Source organism: Culex quinquefasciatus, chromosome 1, assembly GCF_015732765.1.
Source record: "Culex quinquefasciatus strain JHB chromosome 1, VPISU_Cqui_1.0_pri_paternal, whole genome shotgun sequence".
NCBI lineage: Eukaryota > Metazoa > Arthropoda > Insecta > Diptera > Culicidae > Culex > Culex quinquefasciatus.
The window spans coordinates 1413327-1439710 of record NC_051861.1 but is presented as its reverse complement, the minus strand read 5'-3'; the positions used below and the strand labels follow the sequence as shown (position 1 = coordinate 1439710).

Here is a 26384-nt window from a genome sequence, read left to right as displayed (position 1 = left end):
AATTCTTGAGAAGCTATCTCTCATAATCAGTGCTTGTTTGGCCGGGCGGGGAATTATCAGTGGTTATTTTTGATTTGATAATAAATTTATTGTTTTGGAGATTTCTTCACTGACAAAGGAGGTTCATTGTGACATTATCAGTTGTACATGAATCGCTTGTGCAAGATTTGTAGACATCAATATTTGGATGTATATTTTCGTATCAATTTACATTAAAATGGTATCACATTTAAAGATATTTATTAAGTGCTTCAATCACAGCAGCAGAATTTCTCTCGATCCAGCTTTGATTTTCATTCAGTTTGGATCGTACGTTCGCTGAAATAACTGGAGCTTCCCGTTCGACGATGGCCATCACTTGCGCTGCAGATTCCGTATCGGTAGCGAACTCGGCCAGGTTCTCCAGAATTTCGTGGAAGGCACGACGATTTACATTTCTGATGGATTTTAAATTTAAGATGTAGTATTTTTTAAGAAAGCATAATAAAGATTACTTACAGATCTTCCACAACGTTAGTAGATGTGTTGAATAATTCCATAATAATATCGAAACCATCGACAGAGTTTCGGAAAATATTCTGAATGACTTGTAACTTCTCGTTGGCTTTAAAGTCCTTCAATCTCAGCGAGTTCAACACGTAATTGATTGAAGATTTATCTTCAACACAGCTCAAAGCATCGATCAGATAACCCCGAGAGCGATCATCTTGTGTCATTCTCAAACTATCAACCATCGTGACAATGTCTAGTTGATTTATATAACGAAGTTGATGGCACATGAGCAGCTGTTCCGATTTGGAGTGTATTTCAAGCGATGATCTTTGTCTCATTTTCTTGATTTTTTCATTTGCCTTAGCTCTGCATTGCTCATCAAATTTACAAGCCCACTTAAGCCCCAGCAAACGAGCGTCTTCAGCATTAGCAGATTCACCCTTAACAGGCTCTAATCCGAATTTGGATAGGAGCTTCTTAGATAATTTTGAAATGTATTTTTCAAGACTTTCTGAAGCCTTTTTGTCACTACGCAGCATTCTATGCAAATAGTCCAAATTGAAAGCGGCCGTCTCCCATGGGACATACTCAACCTCTTCTCGAAGATAATCCATCAATTTGAAGGCGGTGTCGTAGTCCAATGTTCCAGCGTGAGCCAATTGCATTGAATCATCAATTAGTTGAGATCGCGACAGTTTGTGAATAGTGTTTGGGTTTTCGTGCAAATCACGAATGATGCTTGCCCACATTTCTGGATCGTAATTTACTCGGTAGTAGCCGGTAGCCTGCGGATTGATGAGCACCTGATCGCCATCGATTCTATAGCTCACTTCGGACACTCCTGGGGGCATCCAGAAGGCAACTCGTGTTTCATACTCGGTGTTGCTCGACGAGGTGAACGAAATGGGAATCCACCATGATTGGGTTGACGGATTGTCCTGTGGGGTGTTGAAGAATCGCTCCTGGGAGAAGAGGTACTCGTTGGTGGTTCCGACTCGGGTTACTGTCACGGCTGGAGCTCCAGCTTGATTGGACCACGAGCTGAACACTTCGTTCATGGTTAAGCTGAGTGGAAGACGCACGTCTTCGGCTGCCGCCTGCTGCAAGCTGTTGAAAAGATCCTGTTCCTCCACAACGCCGTTGTCCTTGCTGTGAAGAAATGGTTTAGAAATTGTTTTTTGATATCAACGCAGAGTGACTTACTTTTGCTGAACGTAGTATCGTATTCCCTTCTGGAAGGTCTTTTCGGTCAAGGCATAGTTGAACATACGCAGAACGCTAGCAGCTATGGATCAAAATTTGTACTATTAATCAATGAACCTTTGAATTTGACATTTAACCTACATTTGGCATAGGCGATATTATCAAATAATGTGCTGATTTCTGCCGTTGTTTCGACGTAGTGTGTCATTGGGCGAACAGTTGCACTGGCATCAGTGTTCAAGGCTGTCGTCCGTACACTAGCAAACCGTTCGCGCATGTTGAGCTCTGGATGACTCTGGAAAAATAATGTTCAAGTTATTGGTGACTTCAACGACCTTCTACTGATAAACCTACAAACTCAGATACATAGTACTGGTAAAAGCGTGCAAATCCTTCGTTCAACCAAAGGTATGACCACCACTTCGGCGCCAACAAGTTTCCAAAGAACTGATGCGTGTACTCGTGACCGACGATACCAACCACACTCAGTTGGGTTGCTTCGCCGTGAATCTCTGGATCGAACAAAATGGTGGACTCCCGGTAGGTCACCAAACCCCAGTTCTCCATGGCTCCTGCCGCGAAATCACCATTTGCTACTGCAACATTATCAATCTTCGTCATGGCATAGCTTTGGTTAAAGTATTTCTCCATTTCGCGTAGAAATTTTACCGAGGCATCAACGGAGTACGTCAACGCATGGCTAGCAGTTGGACGAGCCAGGGTCGAAACTGCAACTTGGTGTGGCTCTTTGCTAACCTCGCGTTCATTTGCGAAGTCCGATACCAGGAATGCCACCAAGTATGTTTGCATCCGAGGAGATCTCTGGAATGTGATCAGCTTCTTTCCTTTCGATCTGTTGAAAGGAAAAAAGTTCAAACGGAATTGTCTTTCGCTTATTAGTTGGATAACCTACATAATTTGAATTCCTGAAGCTGGAGCATTAGACTTTGCTGTGTACTCCAAGCCACATGCAATCCTTACGTCATAAGTAGTTTTTAGGCCCGGTTCGTCGTAGCACGGGAAAGATGATCTCGCATCACACGATTCGAATTGTGTCACTCCAAGAAATCTAACAAAATATAAATTTGTTTGATCGTCTTGTCTGTTTAAGCAAATACTTCAAACTACTTCGTTTCACCAGCATCATTGACGTATGACGATAGATAGAATCCAGCCTGGTCGTATCGTTCCAGACTGTTGGTAAAATCAATGTCCAGGACACAGCTTTCACCAGCGTGAAGCCATACGTTCGTGTTGACTATTAAAAACTCCTTATCCTCGTCAAACTCGAATCCCTGGACAGGAACTGGCAACTGATTGGTGAACAGCTGGATCCTTTGAATCTCATTACGCACACTATGCAACACAATCTGTTTGGTATCTTCTAACACTCTTATACTGATCTTCACATTTCCGGTATATTTAAACACTCCCAGGTGAACGTCAGTGTCCAGGTATAAATTGTAGTGCGTTGGAACGGTAGTGTTTGGCAATCTGTACGTGGAAAATTCACGCTGGTTCCGTACTACCGGTGATGAAACACAAATATTCACAGAAAGCGCCAGCAGCGCAAATATTTTCCACATTTTGCGCTCTCACAAGGTTAAGATTTGTTCGAAGTGTGAGCGTCAAGAGAATAAGTACAGCCATTTATAGGATTTGGTTTACTGCCCCTGAAAAATATCTTATCTCGCTTCAGAAGCTGTTTGAGGTTCGAAATAGTTATCTTTTCTGCACTAATCACTGTCTCAATTGCCTGAAAGGTCGTTAAGTAGATCGATGAGGTTTGCAAGATAGACAATGACTTGTATGGACGAAGACTTGTTTACATATGAATTGATTTGAAATTTCACAATATGATACTCTATTATACTAAAACTAAATATTATATTTATTGTTCCCTTATATAAGTTTTGATTTGAATTTACATTGATATTGAAATGTACTGCACCTTGTCAAAAAACAATTATCTGCTAGCGAAACGATGTCTCAATTATCTGCAAAGTCTTTCAGCAGATCTACGAGCTGTAAAGATACACAATCGTTATTAGAACATGTTTTTTTCTGTATGATGTCAGCTTGAGTTATTACCGGCTTGAAATTGTCAAAATATCCGTTTCTGGCTGAATAATCTGCGATAATATCATTAAACTCTTGTCTCGGCGATAGTCTGAAATAGTTATATTTCATTAAATGCTGTTGTTTGTTGTGTTCCCATCATACTTACACTCTTACAACATCGTTTATATGGGTTTGCATCCACGCCCTGAACGCGTCTAAACCTTTGTTAGTTCTCGAGTATACGGATTGGAGAATCAATAGCCACTCATTCGGTAGGAGTCGAACCTCCTGTCCAGTTCCCAGCGTAACTGTCATGTAAGCAGATAAAAATTCATAATTTTCATTGCATCCAAGGGCAGAGATGTACATGGCCCGCTCAGCTGGATCACCAGACTGTTGGTATATTTGGAAAAGTGCTTGGAACTGTGCTTGAGTCGCTTCCATCATGCCTCCACAATAGACACTGTGCTTGATGTAGGGTGGTAGAGTTTGAACTCCGTCCATATTCGCTTGCATTAGCTGGTTTGACCCGAACCGGCATATTATCGATCCCATGCGACAGCTCCACTCAATGACCATTGCCCGCAGACGTTGATGCTCGTGAGGTTCGTTCACTAGCTCATTGAAACCCATCTCGACAAACAATTTGTGTGTTATCTTCTCGACGAAGAACTAAATTTTGAAAGAGAAAATGATTGTTGATTTTTTTTTTAATTTAGCAAAGTACTGAAGGACCTGGAAAGCTCTGTAAGCCGTAGGTTCTACAACCAATCCATCGTTGATGTACTGCAAATTATCCGATGCGAATGCTGCATACCATGGTACGTAGTCAACTTCATTGGCCAAATACTTGTAGACTTCAAAGGCCGTTTCTGGCCAAATGCGTCTAGCTTTTGCAAGTTTCAGGGCATCATCCAGCAGCTGTGCCCTGGAAACGGCAGGAATTGCTTCATGGTCCGCATTCAACTGTTGAATAATTCTTCGCCATAGTTCATTGTCATAATTGACCCTGTAGTAGCCGGTTTGATGCGGATTCACCAACAAGTACGCATCCTCCGGAACGTCTATCCGAACCGACACCTGGGATGCACCTTGAGGCATCCAGAACTTTGTTTCCGTTTCATCCCTCGCGGTTTGAGTGCTCAGTCGGTAGCTGATCGGAATCCACCAGGTTCGGTGGCTTGAAAGCTCTCGCTCGGAAAAGTGATCCTGACGAAATACTACCTCGTTGCTGTCTGGAACCAACTCTACAGTGACCAGCGGATAACCGTCTTCATAGATCCAGTTGCTCATGACCGTCCCAACTGAGGTACTAAGCGGAAGCATGGCGTCCTCCTTGGCCGCTGATTCCAGACTATCGAAAAGATCGTTCGGATCTACGGCACTATCCTTGCTGAAATAAAGAAACTTGTTTTGAGGAAATAAGATATTTGCAAACGAATCTTATGGTATTACTTTGAAGCCAGATATCTGCGGATGCCCTTTTGAAAAGTGCGTTCCCCCAAAGCGTGATTCATCATCCGGAGCACACTGCCTCCCTTTTTGTACGTGATTACATCAAAAAGTGAATCTAAATTGGTTTCCGTGTAGAATGAAAGAGGTCTGCTTGTATTTTTGCTGTCAACGCTGAGAGCCAACTGCAAAGCTTCTACGGCGAATAGCTCTTTGAATCGTATACTAGGTTCAACCTCAGCACCAACGTAGTATTCATAAAAGGTCGCAAAGCCTTCATTCAGGAACAAATCGGTCCACCATTTCGGCGTCACGAGGTTGCCGAAAAATTGGTGTACAAACTCGTGAACGATCGTTATGATGACTTCTTCTTTCTGGTAGTTGGAAGCTGTCTCCTCGTTGACCAGCAGGTATCGGTCGTCGTACGTCACGAGGCCCCAATTTTCCATGGCTCCTCCAGGTTTCTGCATCAGTGCAATTTGGTCCAATTTTGGCAGGTGGTAAATCTGATCAAAATGTTTTTCCATAGCGCGAATGGCTTCAGCACCCTTTCGCAGACCAAGATCAAGCTGATTTCTAACTGCTGATCGAGCCAGGACTTCCATGGTGAGTGTGGTTGGCTCTTTCAAAACCATTCGCTGGCTGATGAAATCAGTTACAGTGAAGGCCACCAGATATGTGGGCATTCTAGGAGTTGGTTTGAATTGGGTGAGTTTTTTCTCATTTTGCCTGTATAGAAACAATTTTGGTTACTTGAAAAGTCCTAATCTGATAACTACAAGTTACTTACTGAATCGTTACTCCTGCGGCTGGCATATTGGAAGTGACCTTGTAGTTTAATCCACAAGTTATGCGGATGTCAAACGTGGCCCGTATAGCTGGTTCGTCAAAGCACGGAAAAGCTTTCCTTGCCGAGCTCGGTTCAAACTGAGTCGCGGCAATATTTGTGGTGGAACCATCTTCGGCTTGGTACGCCAACCGGTGAAATCCAGTGTTATCAGTGCGCAGTGTACCGGCAAAAGAAATCGCTAGGCGGTAATTGCTTCCAGATAGGAGTGTGCTTAGCGTGTTTACAACAAGAAATTCCTTCTCGACATCAAGCTCAAAGTTCACCAGCGGTATTTTAAGTTGATTTGAATCGTATAATTCCACTTGCGGAATTGAATTTCCCACACTGTGCAACACTATTTGTTTGGTATTTTCCAAAATCTTTATCGAAATTTGTACATTTCCACTGTATTCAGAATCGCCACGATGAATGTTTGTATCTAGGAACAAATTGTAATGCGTTGGCACTGAACTATTTGGCAATCGCAAAGAATCGAAATTTCTTCCACTAACTTCACTTCTTGTCACGAGGTTTGATTTGGGCAAGTTATGCCGATCGATTTTAAAACGCTGGGCACTGACAGCGAATATGGCAATGCTTGCCAATATGATTATTGTTCTTTGCACCATACTTGACCGTTTCAACACAGTTTAGGAATAAATCGAAATCCACCAAACAAGACGTTTATATGGCTCTGGATAAAACTGTGATTTGTTGCCGATTAGCTTTATCTTATCGCTAAAAACGTACCAATTTGAGGATAGTCATCGATTCAAAGTTCAAAAAATAAAAATTAAACGATTACGTAGCTCAGTTTTCGACTTTACAATTTACTGATTGATCACTTGGGGATAGAACAATATCTTAATTGATTAGGGTTACGATTACGGCACTGATAAGCAGCGTAAGAGAAACCACAATGGTCGCTGCACCGTCCGGATCTTCGGTGGTCGTGGTGGGAGCAAGGGTTGTGGTGGAACCACCCGATGGCGTTGTGGTCGTTTCTCCTGGGGCGGGTGCCGCAGTTGTGGTCGTGATTGGTGAGGGTAGGGTAGTAGTTTCGGTTCCCTGGGTCGTCGTTTCCGGCTCTACGGTATTGACATAGTCCGCGATGAAGGTCTTCGTAAGCAAGCCTTCGTGGCTCTGCTGCCAGTCGAGGTTGGCCTGAACGGTGGCACGGGCAGCACTGGCAGTAGCCGGAGTGATGTGCGATCCCAAGCTGGTGAGCAGGTTGTCGAGCTGTTGAAACAAAGAGTTTAATTAGTAATGATTCCCATTGATATCCGATGAGCACACAAACCTTTTCCAGCTCTTCTGCATTGTTGGTGCGAGAGGCAATGTTGGCGATGGCACTGTTGAGCGTGTTGATGCCCAGACGAAGAGCGAAATCATTAACATTGTTGGTGTTTGAAAGGAACTCGATCAACGCATCAACGCCGACGCGACTTCCAGAGTAAACAGACTGGATGATCCGGGTGCGCTCGCTGGACTTGTAGTTGATCTCGGAACCACTTCCGAGCGCCGTGTGCAGGAAATCAACCAGGAACTTCTGGTTTCGCGAGCATCCCAACGCATCGATGATCTGCATACGGAAGGCCCAGTTTTGCGTTTTGTAGATGCGGTTGTAGAGATACACGAAAACGTTTTCGTCCGCGTCACGCAGACCGTGGCAGTACACAACACTGGACACGTCTGGATGAACCATGACACCGTTGAGGGCTTCGTTTTCGAGAGCTTCTTTGGTGAGCCTCAAACATTCCAAATCTCCAACGATGCAAGCCCAGTTGGTGATTGTTTGCTTCAGGTATTTGTGCAGCATGGACTCGGTTTCTGACACGGTAGCCACGGAAAGCGTAGAATAAACGTATTTGATTAAACGGTGTACCATAACCAGGAAGTCATGATACGCGTTTGTTCCTCGCAATTTTCCGTTGAAGTAAGACAACGCATTGCTTGCAGCCGTCCACGGAGCGTATTCCCTCTCATCTTTCAGATAAGTCAGCAACTTCATGAAAATTTCAAGATCAAGCCTTTCAGAGCGGGCCAGCCAGAAAGCGTCGTCGATGAGCTGAGCGCGGTTCAGTCGGTTTACGCTTGCCCAGTTCGTGATCAAAGAGTTGGTGATGAGTTCCCAATTGCGTTCGTCATAATTGACACGATAGAAACCGACCTGCTGGATGTTGAAGATGATCCACAGATGGTCCGGAACATCAGTGCTTATTCTGGCGGCCTTAGTCGTCAACCAGCTGTATGTGTTCGTATCATGGAAATCTGCCACAGACTGGTTCACGTAGTTGTACGGAAGCATCCACACGTTGGTGTTTGGTACCTTCCGATCAGAGATGAAACGTTCCTGAGAGATAATCACGTCTCCGGTGTCGTAAGAACGACGAACATTCAGCACTGGATATCCCTTCTCCGTCGTCCAGCTGTCCATAACTTGCTTGATGGTCATTCCATCAGGGAGGATATTTTTGCCTGGTCATAACATCAAACCTTCAATCAATTTGCATACAATGAGATGTACAACGACTTACCTTCAATAGCAGCCTGCAGTCCTTCGTGCAAATGTTCAACGTTGGCTCCTTTGTATTGGCGGGCCTGCAGATAAAGTCTCAGACCAGTTGCCCAGTTTTCGTCGCCAACAATGTTACGCATCATGTTCAACACGCTACCGGCTGTAAACAATCAAACCATGTAGTAAAGATTGTAATTAAGGATTTAAGCTACACATACATTTAGGATAAGCGACACGATCAAACAGACGCGCGATGCTCTGTGGGGAATCGGCGTTCCAGGTCATTGGGCGGGTGCTTTCCAAACCATCCGGGACCATGGCGGCTTGGATGACCTGCAGGTTGAAGAGTTCCCAATACTCCATGTTGGGGTAGGCCTCATGCGTTGCAAGGTACTCGTACAGCGTAGCAAATCCTTCGTTCAGCCAGATGTATTCCCACCATTCGGGGCTGACAAGATTGCCGAACCATTGATGGGCGTACTCGTGCGCAATGATTGTGGCAATATTGGTTTTAGTGCGATAAGTGCTCAGGGCAGGATTAAACAATAGATACTGTTCCCTGTGAAGATAAGTCGGCCAATACGTTTATGATCTATTGTATTCCTTGACACAGATAAAGCGTCGTAAAATCATTATTGCCCCGGGTAATTACCTGTACGTAACCAATCCCCAGTTTTCCATGGCTCCGGCTGCAAAGTCTGGAATCGCAAACTGCTTCATTTCCGGCATCTGCTCGCTGTACTTCATCTTAAGATGGGCGTCGAGGGCAGCAAGAATCTTTTCGCCAGCTTCTTGTGCAAACGTTGCTTCGTCGAGAGCATTCGAACGGACGTAGACTCTTTGCGTATCGGTTCCAATGCTTTCAAAGTCGGACACTACGAAGGCCAGCAGATACGTTGACATCAGTGGAGTTATTCCGAACGTGGTAATTTTGTAACCATTTCCAATATCCTCTTCCTTTGCAACACCCATATTCGATCGTGCCGAATAAGATCCATGGTGCAATATCTTAATAGTAAATCGTGCTTTAAGATTAGGTTCATCGAAACACGGGAAAGCTTCACGGGCACTGGTAGATTCGAACTGCGTGGTAGCCAGGTATTTCGTCACACCGTTGTCATCAACGTAGGAGGAAATGTAGAAACCATCCTCGTCGTTGGCCAATTTTCCGTTGAATCTAATAACCAGCTTGTAGTTTTCACCTGCCGTCAGTAGTGTTCCACTGGTGAAGGTCACTTTGTTGTATAGGGCGTTGTATGTCATTGCCGGAGCGGCCAGTTCAACATCGGTCGCACCAACCGAGTACAAAACATACGATTGAATCGCCAAGTCACGCTGGTGGATCACAATTTCGTTGGTCGCCTCCAGCACGGTAAAGTAGATATCTACGGTTCCTTCGAATGCTCGATCTCCAGTGTGGACCTCAGTTCGCAGAAGCACATCATACCGGGTTGGAGTAATCGTTGTTGGCAGTCGATATGCTTCATCGATTTCTTGGAACGGAACAACCGTGTCGTCTCCGAATGCTTCAATTTCCGGCGCAATCAGCAACGGCGGATCCACGTCAGCACTTTTGGACAAGGGACGGTCAGCCGCCAGTGCGGCGCCGGCCACAGCCAATACACACAGTAAAATCGATTTTGGGGCGATCATCCTGATCATCCCTGATTCGCGCGAGAACTGGTTCAGCAAAGGTGTTTTGTGGCTTATTTAATACGGCTTGAGAGGGACGATAAGAAGACGGGGCTCTAAATCATAGATAAGATTTGATACTATAATCAATATTATAGCCCACCGTCTTTTAGAGCTTTGGATTATTGTATGTCAGTTCTTTCCGATTGCACCAACGAAAAAGTACTCAAAAATATCGATACTTTGGTCTAAAATTAAATTTATTTTTCTAACTTTTTACATACTAGCGGAAGAAAGAGACAAGCAATGAAGCAACAAGTGTTACAACAAAAATACTGAGTTTGTTTGCGCCAGATTTCATATTCGTCTCGAGCCAATTTTCGATGACGTCATAATTTTTGGTAGTCCACAAGATATTCTCCTGTATGAGCTCTTTGGCGGTTGAAACTTCACCACTGTTGAGATAATTTCCCGCGGCCAGCTTTGTAATCAGTACTTCAAACTGGAATTAGAAAAACACACGTTAGCTAACAATGTAAGATTGTACGGAGATCCACGTTCTTACCTCATCAGCTTGTTCTTTGTTGACGATACGGCGTGCCATGCCGGTGACGGCCGAACCGATGGCGCGACCACCGAAGCTTCCACCGTTATACATCTTATCGATTGCGGCTGCATTTTTGTCGAGGAACCGCATGGCCGTCTCCAGACCGACCTTTCCGCCAGAATATACGGAACTAAACACACGAGACCTCTCCTGGCCACGGTAGTTGGTTTCGCCGGAGGCATCGAGGGAAGTCTCCAGGAAGAGGTTCAGCAGTTCAGCGTCCTGCGAGCAACCGAGAGCATTTGTTATCAGCGTACGTTCGGCCGGATCCTGCGATCGCTGCATACGATCCCAAATGAATAGGAATGAGTTGCGTTCGGCGTTGCGCAATCCGTTGCAGTATACCACACTCTTTAGATTCGGATTGATGTCATCCGTTTTGTTGGAGATTACTTCCGCCAATTGAGAGCTGGTTTGAGTGAGGCATTCTTCCGCATCAACCGCGCAGGCCCAGTTGATTACCACGTTTCGTGTGAGCTTTTCAAAGTGCGATTCAGAAGGTTTGTCGGTCACAGTAAAATGGTGGAACGCGGGTTCAACCAACTCCCAAACGAACTTTTTGAACAAGTCATACTTGGATGATCCCGCTAGCATTCGGTTAAGGAATGCCAACCCATTGTTGGTTGAAGCCCATGGAATGTATTCCTTTTCTTTGGTGAGATATTGAATCAATCGAAAGGCTACGTCGTACTTGATGTGACTGGAACGCGCGAGGTTAAGCGAGTCATCAATCAATTGGGCGCGATTAAGATGATGGATGGTGCTGTACTCCCCATTGTTAAGCTCCTGAATGAGGAGTTCCCAAAGACTGTCGTCGTAACTGACTCGGTAATATCCTGTCTGTTGTATATTCAGGATTACCCAGTCGTTATTGTCCCAGTTGAGGGAAGGTGTCGGGCGAATCTCTGCCGTTTCTTTGGTGAGCCAATCCAACGCGCGGGTCGAGGTAAAACTTGGAGCTTGGTAAGTAGCCAAGTTGTATGGAATGTACCATGTGGCTTTCGTATCTTCATCAGAAGCCTTTAAAAGATAGCGTTCCTGGTGTAGCTTTACAACTCCTGCTTCATTCCGACTGACATGTACAACCGGATATCCCTCTTGATCAGCCCACGAGTTGATGATATCGATCACCTTTACATCCCCCGGCAATGCATCGTCAACCTCGTCGACCGCTTTTTGTAGACCTGCGGCTAGATCTGCTGGAATTGCCGCTTGGAATTGCTTCGCCTCAAGGTAGTACTTTAGTCCATTTCTGAATGTTCGATCACCGACCGCATGTTGCAGTTGGCGCAATACGGATCCGGCTATTGGATGAAAGATAACGTATGACACACTTTACAGTGATTGGTAAACAATGTTTGGTACTTACATTTTTGGTACGCGATATCATCAAACAGTTGCGAGATTTCAGCGGGCGTTTCGACATAACTGTTCATGGGACGTGTCGACTCCAGAGCATCCGACTGGAACGCAGTTTGAACCGCTTCAATGTTAAACATTTCTTGGATCCGCAACTCCGGGTAAGCTTTGTCCGATGCCAAGTACTCCATTAGAGTAGCGAATCCTTCGTTTAGCCACAGGTAGCTCCACCATGCGGGTGATACTAGATTTCCAAAAAACTGATGACCGTACTCGTGTGCGATGATGGAAGCGGTTCGTTTCAGCTGGCTTTTCGGTGAGTTGGTCGCATTATAGAGCAAAATTTCCTCACGATAAGTCACCAGACCCCAGTTTTCCATCGCTCCTGCTGCGAAATCGGGAATTCCAATCTGGTCGAGTTTCGGGAAGCTATAATTGACCTGCAGATAGTCCTCTAATGCGCCGATAACCTTTACACCTGCTTCCAGGGCAAATTGCAGATCACCATTGGCGATGGCACTTGGAGCGGCATACACGGATTGTTTGTTTTCCTGGTTCGAGATTGAATCAAAGTCGGAAACGACAAATGCCAGCAGATATGTCTGCATGGATAGTGTGTCCTCGAATTCAGTAATTTTATAGTTTGGCAAAGTACTGAAAGAATAACTCATATAGAAACTTTTTTTTTACATTTCAGCGAACGACATACCTATCTACTTGAGATTTGATGGGCATATTCGAGATGGCGTGATAGGTGCTTCCGTGGGTAATTTTCAATCCTATGGGTGCTCGAATTCCGGGTTCATCGAAGCACGGGAATGCATGTCGCGCATCTGTTGACTCGAACTGTGTCGTGGCGATCCATCTGGTTCGTCCGGACGCGTCCGTGTATGATGACCGGTAGAATCCACCATTATCGGTACGCAGCACGCCGTTATATTGAATTTCCAACGTATAAACACCAACTTTCAGAGCACTAGGTGGTTCAATAACCAGAAATTCATAAGTGGAATCGGTGGAAAAGCTAGAGTCATCATCTATCAGCACGAGACTTCCGCTTTCGCTGAGTTTCACATGAGTCACCGTGATTTCGCGATAGTGAAGAGTTATATTTCTCACGTTGTCCTCTTCAACACGCAACGAAATGATAACTTTTCCCTCAAAATCAAACTGTTCGGCACTGCCGTGGTCGTGGACGTGGGTTGTGAGTTCGATATTGTACTTCAGAGGAACTGTGGTGTTCGGCAGTCGATATCCGGTCTCCGGCTCCGTCTCTTGTTTTGCACTCACGGTCGGAGCACGACGATCCAATAGGGGAACTCCGGACCAGACGGTCGAAGCGAGTCCTGCTACCAGGAGCAGGTACTTCCACATCTTGTTAGGTTGAATATCACGGCCCTACTAACTCTTTCTACTATCAAAGTGCCGAAGTTATGCTGATCATTTAAACAGGGAATCTTCAGAATACCAAGTTAATTATATTATCTTATCTTATCAGACAAATAGTGCTCTCTTAAACAGCAGCGGGCAATTGATGCTGTATTGGACTTGTTGCGGTTTTAACCATTCAAGAGATTGTTTTATTGCACTCAATGCACTGTTGATAGCAGTGCTGTGTCAAATGGCGAAATTACTGGAATTTAGAAGTGGCAACTTGAGTGGAAGTTATCCCTATTTTATAACATCTGGAGATTAGCAACAATACTTTAACATTCCAACTAAAAGTCAAAATCCTTTTGAGGTTTAATTAAGCAGACGATCATGCGTTTTCGCTTAGAGTCATTTAGAATTGATTGAGTGCTAATCAGAAAACCCTGCAAGTTTCTTTTTATACTAACGATCTATGTAAAATCAATCGAGTAGCAACAATGCCATCACATTCCAAGTCATAGAGTCTTGCGAAAGAATCAATCCAAGTACGTCGACATGCGACAGTCAATTGAATGGCCATTTGTGCTTATCTTATCACTGAAAACGTGTAGTTTAAAAAATCGCAATTTTGACAGACCTGTCGAAGTTTACATTGTCACATTATCATTGTCGACTAGAATAATGAACGCTTATGTCGCTGGCAGACGTTTGTAATTTATGTAATTTATGTTCAGCATTCAAATGTGGTCATGTGGACTGTGAGATTTGTTCTTAAAATTTGTTGTTGGAAGTTACTCATCTTTATTTCAGCAGAACTGACCTTAACATAATAACATCAATTTAAAGCTACAATAATTGTTAAAGTAAGCAAGCATCCAGATATTAAAGCTACACTTGCCCCTCCTGGCTGTTCGGTTGTAGTTCCAACGAATGCTTCTGCCGTTGTACTATCGACGAAAACTGTGCTAGTAGATTCAGCATCCGTGGACGATGTCGTGGTAGTTTGTTCTGCTGTAGTCGTTGTTGTCGTTGGTGGTGTGGTTGTTGTTGTTGTTGGTGGAACTGTTGTTGTCGGTGACATTGTTGTTGTTGTGGGTACAGTTGTGGTGGTAGTTGGAGCGGAGGTAGTCGTGGTCGTTTCAGGTTCTTCAGTGGGAGCTGGATATAAGGCTAGCAGCCAGTTTTCGATGTCCTTACCCTTGGTACGCACCCATTGCAGATTCTCGCTGGATTGTTCCAGCGCCCTTAGGATATCGGTGTCACGGAGCAAACCTTCCTGCTTTAAAGTTTCTATCAGCTGCTGGAAGTGACCGTTTAGTTCGATATCGACGATGTATTTTGCCATACCAGTTATGGCACTTCCTATGGCACGTCCACCAAAGTTGCCCTTGTTGTACAGTTCATTTATCTTTCTGAAGTTTTCCATGAAAAAGTTCAACGCGATCTGCATTCCATTTCTTCCATTGGAGTAAATGGCCGAGAAGATGCGTTCCCGTTCTTGTCCAAAATAGTTGAGTCCGTTTGCTTCGTCAGCGATTGAAGTATTGAGGAACAGTTGCTTTAGCTCATTGCTTTCTGCACATCCTAGGGCGTAAATAAGATCCGATCGGAGTGATTGGTCCTTTGAGGTTTGCATCTTGGTCCAGACAGCAAGGAATACATCCTTGGACGCTTCCTTCAATCCATAACAGTAGATTGCACTGCGGAGATCGGGGTCAACTTGGGTTTGATCCTGTTCGACGGATTGTTGAACGATGTTGGCTGCTCTATACAAGCATTCTTGGGAACCCATCATACAGGCCCACTTTGCAACAATTTCTCTAGCCTGTCGCGTGAAAAGGTCGTCACTGGGTTGTGTGATCAAACCTAGGTCGGCGAAGGCAGGTGTGATTGCTCCTAGTAAGTACTTCTTCAGCAAGTCTAACTGAGCAGATCCCGAAAAAAGTCGTACCAGTACTGCCAAATTTTGGTTGGCGGCTGCCCATGGTACGTAGTTACGTTCGGACACAAGACAAGATGCGATCAACCGGAGCGGAATGTCGTATCCCAAGCGTCCCGATCGAGCGAGGTTCAGCGAGTCGTCAATCAGCTGAGCTCTGTTGATATTGTTGATAATCGTAGAATTCCGTTGAAGCTGCATAATTATCAAGTTCCACAAGCGCTCGTCATAGTTCACGCGGTAATAGCCAGTTTGCTGTTTATTGATGATAATCCAATCGGCAGATGACCATCCCTCTGGAGGCAAAACCGTCGAGTTTGTAAGCAGCCATCGTGTATCTGTGGTAGTGTCAAAGTTTGGATTTCTGCTCGTAGCAAAGTTGTACGGCACAATCCAGGTCGAGCCGGTCACATCAACAGTCTTGAGCAGATACCGTTCTTGACTTAGTGTGACTTGCAGATTGTTTCCCCTTGATACGTGCAGAACTGGATAACCGCTTTGTTCGGTCCAGGATTTGAGGACAGTGAACGCAGTGACCCCTTGGGGGAGCGCCGTCGTTGGAGAAGCATCGATTGCTTGTTGAATGGCCCAAGCAAAATTTTCCGGATTCGCACCTTTGAATGCGTTATCTCGGAGGTAGTTGATCAATGCCTGTCGGAAAGTATCCGGCCCGAAAGCGTGCTGGAACATTCGCATTATGGATCCACCTGTGAAAACAGAAATGTAGAAAAAATATCTTATTCCATTCTACGCTCCTTTTTACCTTTGTCGTAAGCAATGTTATCGAAAACGTTTGCTATTTCGGTCTGCGTGTTGACGTAGTAGGTCATTGGCCGGGACGATCCGAGCGAATCCAGGTCGAAGGCGTTTTGCAGTTTTTGAACGGTATAGGTCTCCCGTATCTTCAGCTCGGGGTACGCGATGTCAGCTGCGAAATATTCGAAAAATCTAGCGAACCCTTCCTTCATCCAAAGGTAGCTCCACCATGCTGGCGAAACCATATTGCCGAAGTACTGGTGCCCAAACTCATGCCCCACTACGGTAGCTATCTCGTGCTGCTGCTTCATCGGGCTGGACTGTCTGTCGTAGAAGAATTTCTCCTCCTTGTACGTTACCTGTTGGAGGTTATTTTTTTATGAAATGATGTCGTGTCAAGTTGTTAAGGTTAGAATACAAACCAATCCGTAGTTTTCCATCGCTCCGGCGGCAAAGTCCGGCACTGCCACCTGATAGATCTTGGGCAGCGCAAACGGCGTCTGCAGATACTGCTCCAGAATGTTGAGAATTTTGGTGCCCGCTTCGAGAATGAAGTTTGCCTCGCCGTTCCGGATCGCGTTGTACCGCGCGTAGACGCTCTGGCGAGGATCCATCGCAGACGGAATGCCCTGGAAGTCACTCACGATGATTCCCAGCAGGTACGGCTGCATAACGGGCGTATCTTCGAAAACGGTTCTCTGATACCCTTCCAGCGGGCTGTTGTGTGTGGGAGAAAGCAGATAAGCCGGTGAGTGCAATTATTCGTTGTTTGTTTGCTAATTTGGTCCCATTTAGTCGCGATTGGTTTGGTATTGTGCGGTGGGAGATAAGCGAGATTAAGGTGTTTTGTTATTGTACTTGTTATTGGTAGTGGATGATTTTTATTGACAGGTGAAGTTGTGCCGACTGATAATTGCATGAAATGATCGATTGGCTTTTACCCTTTCGTTGAGTCCTTGGGAAGATTGTTCGACAGAACCATGTATTGCTCGCCGTGAATGACAGTCAGTCCGATGGGAGCCCGTATTCCGGGTTCATCGTAACATGGAAAAGCGTGGCGAGCGTCTGTGGAAGAAAACTGTGTCGTGGCTAGCCATCGCGTCCTGCCCGTGTCATCCACGTACGATGATCGGTAGAATCCGGCGTTGTCCTTGCGTAGTTCGCCGTAGTATTCAATCTCCAAGAAGAGCGTTCCAACTTGCAGTGACGTAGGCGTAACGGTCAGGAATTCTCTGCGACCGTCCAACGTGAAGCTCGAGTCGTCATCCAGCAGGACATTTTCGGTACCGTTTGCGAATAGGGACCACAACTTGACGTGCGTTATGGTCGTCTGGCGGTAGTGCACGGTAATACCGCTGTTGCGATCATCCTCCACAATTAGCTCGATCTTGACCTTTCCGTCGAATCGAAACTGGCGTTCGCTGCCATCCTCGTGCACGTACGTGGTCAACTCAAGGTCGTAACGCAACGGATAGCTGTTGTTCGGTAACCGATAGTTGTCACCGTCTACCTGTGCCCGAACGGTGAAACAGCTCTGCACCAACAGCAGCACCAGCACCACCGAGACACTTCCAAGCAGCGCCGACTTGTCCATCCTTACCGTCCTGCGGTCTTTTGAATACTAATCAACAAATGGAACCAGTCAGTGCTGGGAACGCTGTAGAACTGCTGCAGACTTGGGCTGTTGATGCGTTATCTCATCTGTGTTGTTTCGTGTGTGTCGATATCAATTGCTGTACCACCCCTTCTTCTTCTCATTTTTTGACCACAGAACTGGTTGTATTGGCCTGGAATTGTAAATTCTTCGCGTCCAAGACAAGGTCGACACCGTTTGGAAAGTGGCACACACGACGAAGTACCTCTCTTTGAAATTTCTCGCGCGTGGTCAGGTATTCTGGGAATTTATTGAGCTTAAAGCAGTTTTTCATTGGACAATTTATTTAGTACAGAAGCATGAATCACGTGATTGTTCGTTTTTTGAAGTTCCACATAATTAATTACTTCCTTACACAACCCGAAAAATGTGGCGCGTTGAGGTACCAAATTCTTCCCCAAACTACAACCAGATAACGAATCGAACAGCACTTTGCTGTCAAATCAATGTGTTTGTAAGATAGCTGGCGTTATACCGGTGTAAAGATGGTGCCCAAGTCATAATTGCTTGCACGGCAAGTTGTTGATTCATTTTTGGTCGGTCATTTGAGGGCGGCGTAAACGGTTCTTTTTATGTTTCCGCAAATCACCGCGCGCGGTAAGTGTCAGCTGTCTCCCCAGGTTTGCACGTGTCAGTCAGTTTGGGAGGAGAAAGTATTGATTGTAGCTGGGTGAGCGATTCTCATCACACTTTGGTTGGGGTTGATGGTTGAAAGTCTCGTAAATCTTGATAATAAGATTAATTTACGGAAAACTTCCTGGTGCGTGTTGGGAATCCCTTTTCTCCCACCAGTCTTCTGCGGCGTTGGGGGCAGGGAAGGTTTAATTAATTACTTCGCACATAATCGGTCCTAAGTAAACAGATTCATTGTCCCTTCGGGCGCTTGTTGGGTTCGAGGTAGACTATTTGAGGAAGGACTGCTAGAAATTAAATTGTTGTCTGCTCTTTGGCCGGGATGCTGCTTTACGTCACACAGCATTGTTACTAATCTATTGATTTGCTCCGCTATAATCTGGTCAGCCAATCGAACAGTGTTTGTGTCTGGATGTCATCTCATAAGTGTGCTATTTGCTTTCCTCGAAATACAGTATTTACATTTTCATCGATTTCCGACGATGACAACTGTTTCCAGTTCTATTTATAACTTGCACGTATCTTCCGTCCCACAGGACCACGTGACCTTGTTCAATCATAGTTGGGACGTTTCAGATGGGTTAAACTTACACAGTTTGTAACCTGTTTATAAGATTCTTTTTTTGAGAATCCTCCATAATCATGCATAAATGGAGCAAAAAGCACCATTTGATTGCTCTTTTCCGATAAAGCAATCACATTTGGAGAAAATTGATTGAATTAACATCGCATCGCTGTCGAGAGTTCAGCTTCTGGAAGCAGATTAACCCCGATGAAAGTGCGTACATTTTCCGCGTGTAGCACAATGAACCGCCTGATGAGCCAATACACATCATCGCGATAGCTAAAATTATGAGTATAACCGTTTGTTGCATCGTTGTTGGCCTCGGCCTAGAACCTCGTGCAGGGAAGTTCTGGAACACGCGGGAAAAGAAAATTTCCCTCCCGAAGTGGGTGCGCACGCGCGCTTCACACTCCGAACAGATCCGATCCGGAAACAACCAGCTGGCTGGCTGTTGACGTTGGAAGGACACACTTTCGCAACTCACTGTTGCTCCAACGGTGCTGCTGGAGAGACGTGCATGTCGTGCGGTTGTTACAACACTCGGTTGGCGTCCTTCGGGAGCGGGAAAAGGTGTCCTCGCTGGTTGTTTACTGCCATGTGATAGAGCTCCGTTTCAGTTGACCGCCGACCCTCGGATGGAGCAGCGTGCTCGGATGCTCTCCTTTTCTGTCCCTGCTGGTAGTTGCCTGTTGTGCTCAGTGGTCATTTTGAAGAGTGATTGGAATGGGACATTCAGGTGGATTGTGCGCTCGGATCCATCAGGTGTGCAATTGTATCCGTTGTTGAGCGGATTCCCGCGCTGTTCTGATTGGTGATTGGCGATTTAGATACACAGACTGCTCCGGGGGTGAAGAGAGTGAGGATGATTGATTGTAATCGACAATTTGATTTCGTTTAGTCGTTTATAAATAGTTCACATATAATTGCCGATAATTGTGTAGATGTGTACGAGTGTTTGTGTACAACCGACGGAGCGAAACGGAACCAATCGTTTCGGATCATTTGCGTTGAGCAATCGTTGGTCTTCCATAATCTGTGAAGTAGAAGGGCTAACTGCATAATCATGTTATGATTGGTCGGATTTTTCAAGCGCCGCTCGATGGACGCTAGCATCCCGTGACCAAACGTGTGTGAAATACCTGGTCTTCGATGGCGGTTCGATACAAAGTTTCCCCAAGTTGACCAACGTCGCTTTCTTTGAACCAAACTTGCACAACAGACTCGAGCTTCGTCACTCTATTCAACACGGTTGTGTGAGTGTACTCTGGATCAAGTGACGACGTCCAAAAGTTAAGCGAACGCACTAGGTGATGTAAAAGTTTTGCTTTCAAGAAGAAAACGAGTGATCGAACAACAAATTGATCAAATTGTCCGCAACAAAGGCAACAAAGTGTGAGGGACAAAGTTTTGCTCCCTGCAAGAGGACGTCGTTTTTGTGCCACAACTTAACCAACAGGGCTGTCGGAGAGGATTCCCGGAGGGGCGGCAAAATCCATCACGGCAAGTAAGTTACCGCGTAGTCGTGTTTCTGTGGCTTGCATGGCTTAAGTGAGAACAACTCCAAACAACATAAAAAAAGTGTCCTTTTTGTTCAGCGCTCCTCGCAGGATATACTTTGATATGCAACTGTGTGAAAGCCAGGGATCGGAAGTTGGCGTAAATCCTTGCGGTTTCGTCGCGGTTGCTACCCCAGGGGAATTAGGAGCAAAGAATACAACAAAAAAAAAAAAGAGTTGTCGTGTAACAAATCTCGAAACGACGACTTGAAAGACCACAAACGGGGCGGGGAAGTCGTGCGTTGCAAATGCGGAAGGCGAAACGTCTCATCCCCCTGAAAAAAGGGAGAGAGCTGCGTTTGAAGTCGTTTGAATTTTTGCGCTGCGGTTTCGGGAGGAGGATTCCTTTCCGCAAGTTTCAGGTACCAACCTGCTTTTTATTTCCACGCTCTCCGGAGCGGATTTATGTGGCTAAAGAGAAGCTACTTTATGAAGCACTAGAAAAGGATTAACAAATTTTCTCCGCGCCAAGTGGCGCTGGAAGAGTTTTATTTTTGCTTTAGTGCGCAGTTTGGTCGGGAAATGTTTGCGCCAAAGTGGCACGAGTAGCAATTAGGAGCACTTTTTGAAAACTCATTTCAGATTGTTGCGGATTTGCGCTTGGGATTTTTTTTACCGGGATAACTTTGTTGAATAATCTGCAAGATAGAGATATTGTTTACCGTGCGTTTTTTTGGTAAAGTTGCGGGCGCTGGCAGGTGTTTCTCCTGAGCAAAACGGTCACGCATGTTTTGCAGTCTAAAACTTTGAGGGGTCATTTCTATGACCAAAACAGATTGTTTTGTTATTCTACACACGCTTCCATCCATTTTTTTTTTATCTTGAGAAGGGATTTCGATTTAGTGTCTTATACAAAGTTTAGTTTTTGGTTAGGAAAAGGGAGATACACTTTACTTAACTTATTTTTTAAACTACACTTTTTCTACAAATTGTTCATCAAAAAAGTGAAATGAGAAATCAATTATTATTTTTTTAATTGAAAACGTTCTCAAAACTTCCACAAACTATTTTAATAAAAAGTAAAAAACTATTTTAATCAGCGAATAAAAATGTACAACAAATTTTAAACTGATAAAAGAAAAATTCTCGAATTGTTGGCAGGTTGAAGATTCGGCCCTAACTCCATCCAACTTGCAATTTCTCAATATTAAAACAAACAATTTTGTAAATTGTTTCATATAAACTTGTTTGTTCACTTCCCATGATGCTAGTAATTGATTGATATGGGCTGAAAATGCCAACATTAGGAGCACGATGGCATTGCCGTTCTCTTACTGCAACTTTTCTTTATTATTATATTTATCTACAGTACCGGAAAAAAACGCTACATTTTTTTTATATTTTATCCCTAGACCTAGGACCTAGGTCAATGTCAAGGGACAAAAATATTTTGAAAACTTAAAATTTTAATTGAAATAGAAGTCTAATTAACTAAAAATATTTTAAAATGCATTCATCTGCGTTGAGAATCATAATAATCATGTTTTGGATCAATTAAAAATATTTAGAATTTGTGTTATATTCCAATGTACAGCTTCGCAAAAAAAAAGTTCCTCAAATAATACCATGGCATGTGATTTCAATTTTAATATAGTTTTTGCCCCCCTTCCATCCAGGCAACGATGCCTGATTATTTTATGACAGATCTGTATTTTCTTAAAAATAAATCTGTATTTTATGTGTATCATGTCAAATTCGAAGCCATGGAAGACATTTTTAAAATTTTATTAGTAGATTTAGGTTTTTTAATCATATTAAAGCATTATTCAATCATTAAACTGTTGAAAAAAAGTATATACAGTTTTTTGTGATTTTTGGGATCGAAAAATATTTCAAATACAGATTTATTTGTATATCTGGCATGCCTTCACCCAGGATTCCAAGCTATAATTTCAAAAAAAAAAAAAAAAATGGAATTCAGCATTAACTGAACAAAAAGCCCATGCGTCTCCACTAAAATGTATCGGAAACTCATTTAAATGGAGAAGTTGGGTCGATTGTTATACCGAAATGCGATATTTTTTCAAAAAACACATCTCAGTGTCCTTTTAATGGATATTAAACATTTTTGGATATTTTATCCAAAACATTTTGGAAAATAATAAAAAAATATTTCCAGCTGTGCGATCTTTTATCCTGAAGCCTTCAATACAGTAAACAATATTTCCGTATGATTTGTAAGTATATTGAGCCACCTTTTTGTATTTTTCATTAAAAGCTCAACTAATTCCTTTATTTTGAAAAGTTGCGAGCTGGTTCAGCTGTTCCGGAGATATGAGATTTTTTGAAAAATGTGATTTTTGTGGTAATCGTTGGGAAACGCAATTCTATGGAACACCCAATTGTGGATGTTTTAGTAGCCACTAAGCAGTTGAAAAAACTTTTATTTGATGTTATTATAAAGAAAAATCCCAACTTTAACTTGACAAAAATTAACATACTATTTTTGAAAACCTTTGACCCTGCAATTAAAATTTAAAATTATCAAAACTTTTTGAATTTAATCTATTTAATAAACATAAATGCAGCTTACATTGCAAATACAATAATGTCCGCATTTTAAAGTAATCCACAATGGAAGTTCAAGCGCTAATTGAAAAGCATCAATCATCTTCCAATTAATTCCCATTTCCGGCGACATTGTTTCGCCGCGGAACACTATAAAACACTCGACATGTCAATCAATACCTACACCGTCCGTCCGGGGTTCCTAACCTCAAAGACAAATCATGTTGTGACATAAATCCACGACACGCACCCGGGAGGGCTCCCACGATGAGAACTAAATCGATAAAAAGCCACCCGCGGCCACGTGCTGAAAGTGATACCCTTTCCCTTCAAATTACGCTGGAATGGCGTGTAGATCACACAAATATATGCAGTGAACATTATGAATTTTGAATGATTTCGCCTTTTATTATCCTAATTGTTCAGCGGGCGTGTAATAACCCCAGGTCTGGTCCGCGAGCCTCTATCTTTTGCCGTTTTACCCCGCAGGACTTCCGCGGGTTTCTACAGGTTGACTGATGAAACCACTCAACTTGTTTTTTTTGCTTTGCTTTCTCCATCCCACCACTAATTTGAGTCTGGGGCAGCCACCACCACTATTGAAGAAGGAACGCAATGTTTGGGGTATGTGGGGTTAGATGGGCATGGTTTGCTACGGCATTTTTGATAGCATTTTACAATCTGATCTATTTCACCCAAACAGCCCTCAAAAGTTAATGGTGATGAGAGTTCCCTCGGTGCAGGTCAAGGTGTCATAAGCTCTCCAGAGCAGGATGTGATTTTTTTTTGTGTTGCTCGTATCCCCATTTCATGCTAACGAGGATATACGTATATCCTCCTGGTGTATGTTTGTGTTCGAGGGGGGGGAAAATGAAATAATTGCATTAACGCGCGTCCCAGGGTCCTTCTTGTTGGGTTGGGACCGATTTCATTTCACCCGCGAACGAAAAGAGGGGGAGAGGTGAAAAAGATGAATGAATTTTTCATGATGCTCGCTCCACGTGAAGTATGCTAATGCGATGTGAGGAGTCATTTATTACCATTTATAAATTACCCAACCTGAGCGTGTTTGTGTGTGTGTGTGAACTCGCTCATTGACAGGGCGTATTTTCCATTTCGGAATGCATTCAGCTGGATTTCCCTCTGGAAGAAGCTGGAGGATAAATGATGTGTAATTTATGGAGCACGGTTCAGTTTCCGTGGTTGGGTGAAAAATGTCGGAGAAATTAATCCACTTTTTCGGAGCGCGACCCCTCTTTACCATAATTGGGTATTATCCACGGTTGTCAAAAAACGAACACCCCCCAAAAAAAAGACATGAAAAGTCGAGGTCAATTTGTGAAATGGTTCCAGCCTTTGAGGAATTCTTAATCGGTTGATTATACAGTCTCGTTTCTACCCACCAACCGTTTTGGGACAATTTATTTGTGCATGTTTTTTTCTTGTGAGAATTTCCCTAGGTCACGAGAGATCTTTCCCGGAGCGAAACAGAAACTTGTCACGTGCCAGTCCCACGGTAAACGGCAAGTATTCTGCCAAATGGATTTTCCGAGAAAAAAAAAGAAACAAAGCTCGACCAAATTGACCGTTCAGCGTAATTCGATTGTGGCTGGGTCGCGAATTTCCACCGTAATTGTATTGCCTCGTGCTTCTCGTTCAACGGGCAGAATCTGTGTTAATAACTGTTTCGTTTTCACTTTTGTGGGATTTTACTCTACGCATAACGAGTTACTGAAATTTGATCTGAAATTTATTAAAGCGAATGGCCATCTTACTATAAATTTCAGAAACACAATATTCAAAATGATTGCTCTATTCTAGACCGGCAATAAATTTCTTTCAGTGTCCGCTATCGACGAGTGGCAATCTGAAACCGATTTGCACCCGTTGGAATCCATAAATATTTCTTGCGATGAGCGTCCGATTTCGTTAGGAAAGACACTGTGGTAACAAATAACATATTTACTTTTGTTTTCGATACTTTAGTTTTGGAAAAGTCATTCTTGAACGACGAAATAGCCTACTTTTCTGTACCAATCGAATAGCAACACTTTTCAAAATAAATGCTGAAAAGTTCTACTTTTCAGCACTCAAATGGGTGCTGAAAAGTTGAACTTTTCAGCACTTGTTTCGAAAAGTAACACTTTTCAACATTTTTTTGATTTAAACGATTTATTGACAAAATACATGAAAATTTGACATAAAATTTCACTCATTGTGTGTTTTTTGGAATTGCAAAAAATGTTGTATGGAACTCGTTGCAAAACTTGATTTTTTCAGCACTCTTCGTATTTATCCGACTCGGTGAACCTCGTTGGATAAATGTACGACTCGTGCTGAAAAAATCCTCTTTTTGCAACTTGTTGCATAAACTACTATTAAGCTATTGAGTTAAATTATTTATATCGATAAGTTGCTTCAAACCAACATATCTGGAATTTTTTTAAGGACCACAAACCAAATTTTATGTTCTGCTTTCACTGAAAATTCAAAAATTGAAAATTTGGTTGATTAAAATTTATTATATATAAATTATTCGGATTTTTCATTAATGACTAAACATTAAGATTCTATGGTGGATTATGTACAATTTATTCCAGAAAATATTCTAATATGAACCCGCACAATCTGGCCAACTCATTTTGGCCAAAAAGACAATTTAAACTCCCGTCCGTCAAAGTGACACTATCCATCCGGAGCGCGCGCGGGAAAACCCATTCAAAACTATAATTGCTTTCGGGTTCGCCATCAATTGCCAGATTACCACAACCGTCGAATAAATAACCCCTTTTTCGGACGCCGGCGGCGCCCACCCCGGCGTCAGCGCCGGTCACTTACATCTAACCCGTTTGCTTCTGGTGGTAACGAGGGACAGTTCCGCAGAAGAGGATTATCAGTGTCAATATTTGTACTCACCCACCATAAATCTCTCCCGCTCGGTGTCAGAGGCGTGTAGCATCAGGCGAGAACTTGCGGTTTTATGGGGGCCACCACCATCACCATCCGGAATTGGGACCGGCGGCCTCCGGACGCGGACCAGCCTCCGACCGCATGCACGGGGATACGGTTCGCGAAGTTTCGTCCGGCGCTCTTGATTCCATGATAAATGTCTTTGCCGAAGCGTGACCACCAACCTTTCGGGTTTTGGAAAGTTGTTCTCGCTTGGGTCGTGGTCCTTCCCAACCAGCGCCCTTCCTCCAGCATCCTCCAGGCCATTTGTTGGGGATAAAGTCGGTGGAGAAAGGAAAA

General features: G+C 43.8%; 4 protein-coding genes across 6 annotated transcripts in view; 1 reads left to right on the top strand and 3 right to left on the bottom strand.

Moving 5' to 3' along the window:
• Window positions 1-166: 166 nt before the first annotated feature.
• LOC6032052 (aminopeptidase N) lies at window positions 167-3342 on the bottom strand. The gene is made up of 7 exons (XM_001842666.2): window positions 2824-3342; window positions 2609-2764; window positions 2050-2548; window positions 1837-1990; window positions 1696-1777; window positions 499-1641; window positions 167-437 (listed from the first exon to the last, which is right to left on the bottom strand). The coding sequence occupies exons 1-7, from the start codon at window positions 3279-3281 to the stop codon at window positions 230-232; spliced, it is 2700 nt and encodes an 899-aa protein (XP_001842718.2). The 5' UTR covers window positions 3282-3342; the 3' UTR covers window positions 167-229.
• A 229-nt stretch (window positions 3343-3571) lies between these two features.
• LOC119765470 (aminopeptidase Ey-like) lies at window positions 3572-6716 on the bottom strand. Its single transcript, XM_038249363.1, has 6 exons — window positions 5999-6716; window positions 5212-5937; window positions 4492-5149; window positions 3923-4428; window positions 3787-3865; window positions 3572-3720 (listed from the first exon to the last, which is right to left on the bottom strand). The coding sequence occupies exons 1-6, from the start codon at window positions 6664-6666 to the stop codon at window positions 3685-3687; spliced, it is 2673 nt and encodes an 890-aa protein (XP_038105291.1). The 5' UTR covers window positions 6667-6716; the 3' UTR covers window positions 3572-3684.
• A 122-nt stretch (window positions 6717-6838) lies between these two features.
• Window positions 6839-17857, bottom strand: LOC6032051. The gene is made up of 13 exons (XM_001842665.2): window positions 17161-17857; window positions 16642-16936; window positions 16227-16578; window positions 14366-16170; window positions 12863-13551; window positions 12164-12807; window positions 10753-12098; window positions 10472-10689; window positions 9208-10260; window positions 8774-9114; window positions 8575-8715; window positions 7338-8515; window positions 6839-7276 (listed from the first exon to the last, which is right to left on the bottom strand). Exons 1-13 carry the CDS (start codon window positions 17811-17813, stop codon window positions 6902-6904), a joined length of 9090 nt encoding a protein of 3029 aa, XP_001842717.2. The 5' UTR covers window positions 17814-17857; the 3' UTR covers window positions 6839-6901.
• Window positions 17858-19558: 1701 nt separating this feature from the next.
• The window catches only part of LOC6032047 (platelet binding protein GspB), a 121812-nt gene continuing 114986 nt past the window's right edge, over window positions 19559-26384 (top strand). For all 3 annotated transcript variants that reach the window (XM_038249360.1, XM_038249361.1, XM_038249359.1), the window contains exon 1: window positions 19559-20575. The gene's annotated coding sequence lies outside the window, so the exon portion shown is untranslated. The remainder of the gene's footprint in view (window positions 20576-26384) is intronic.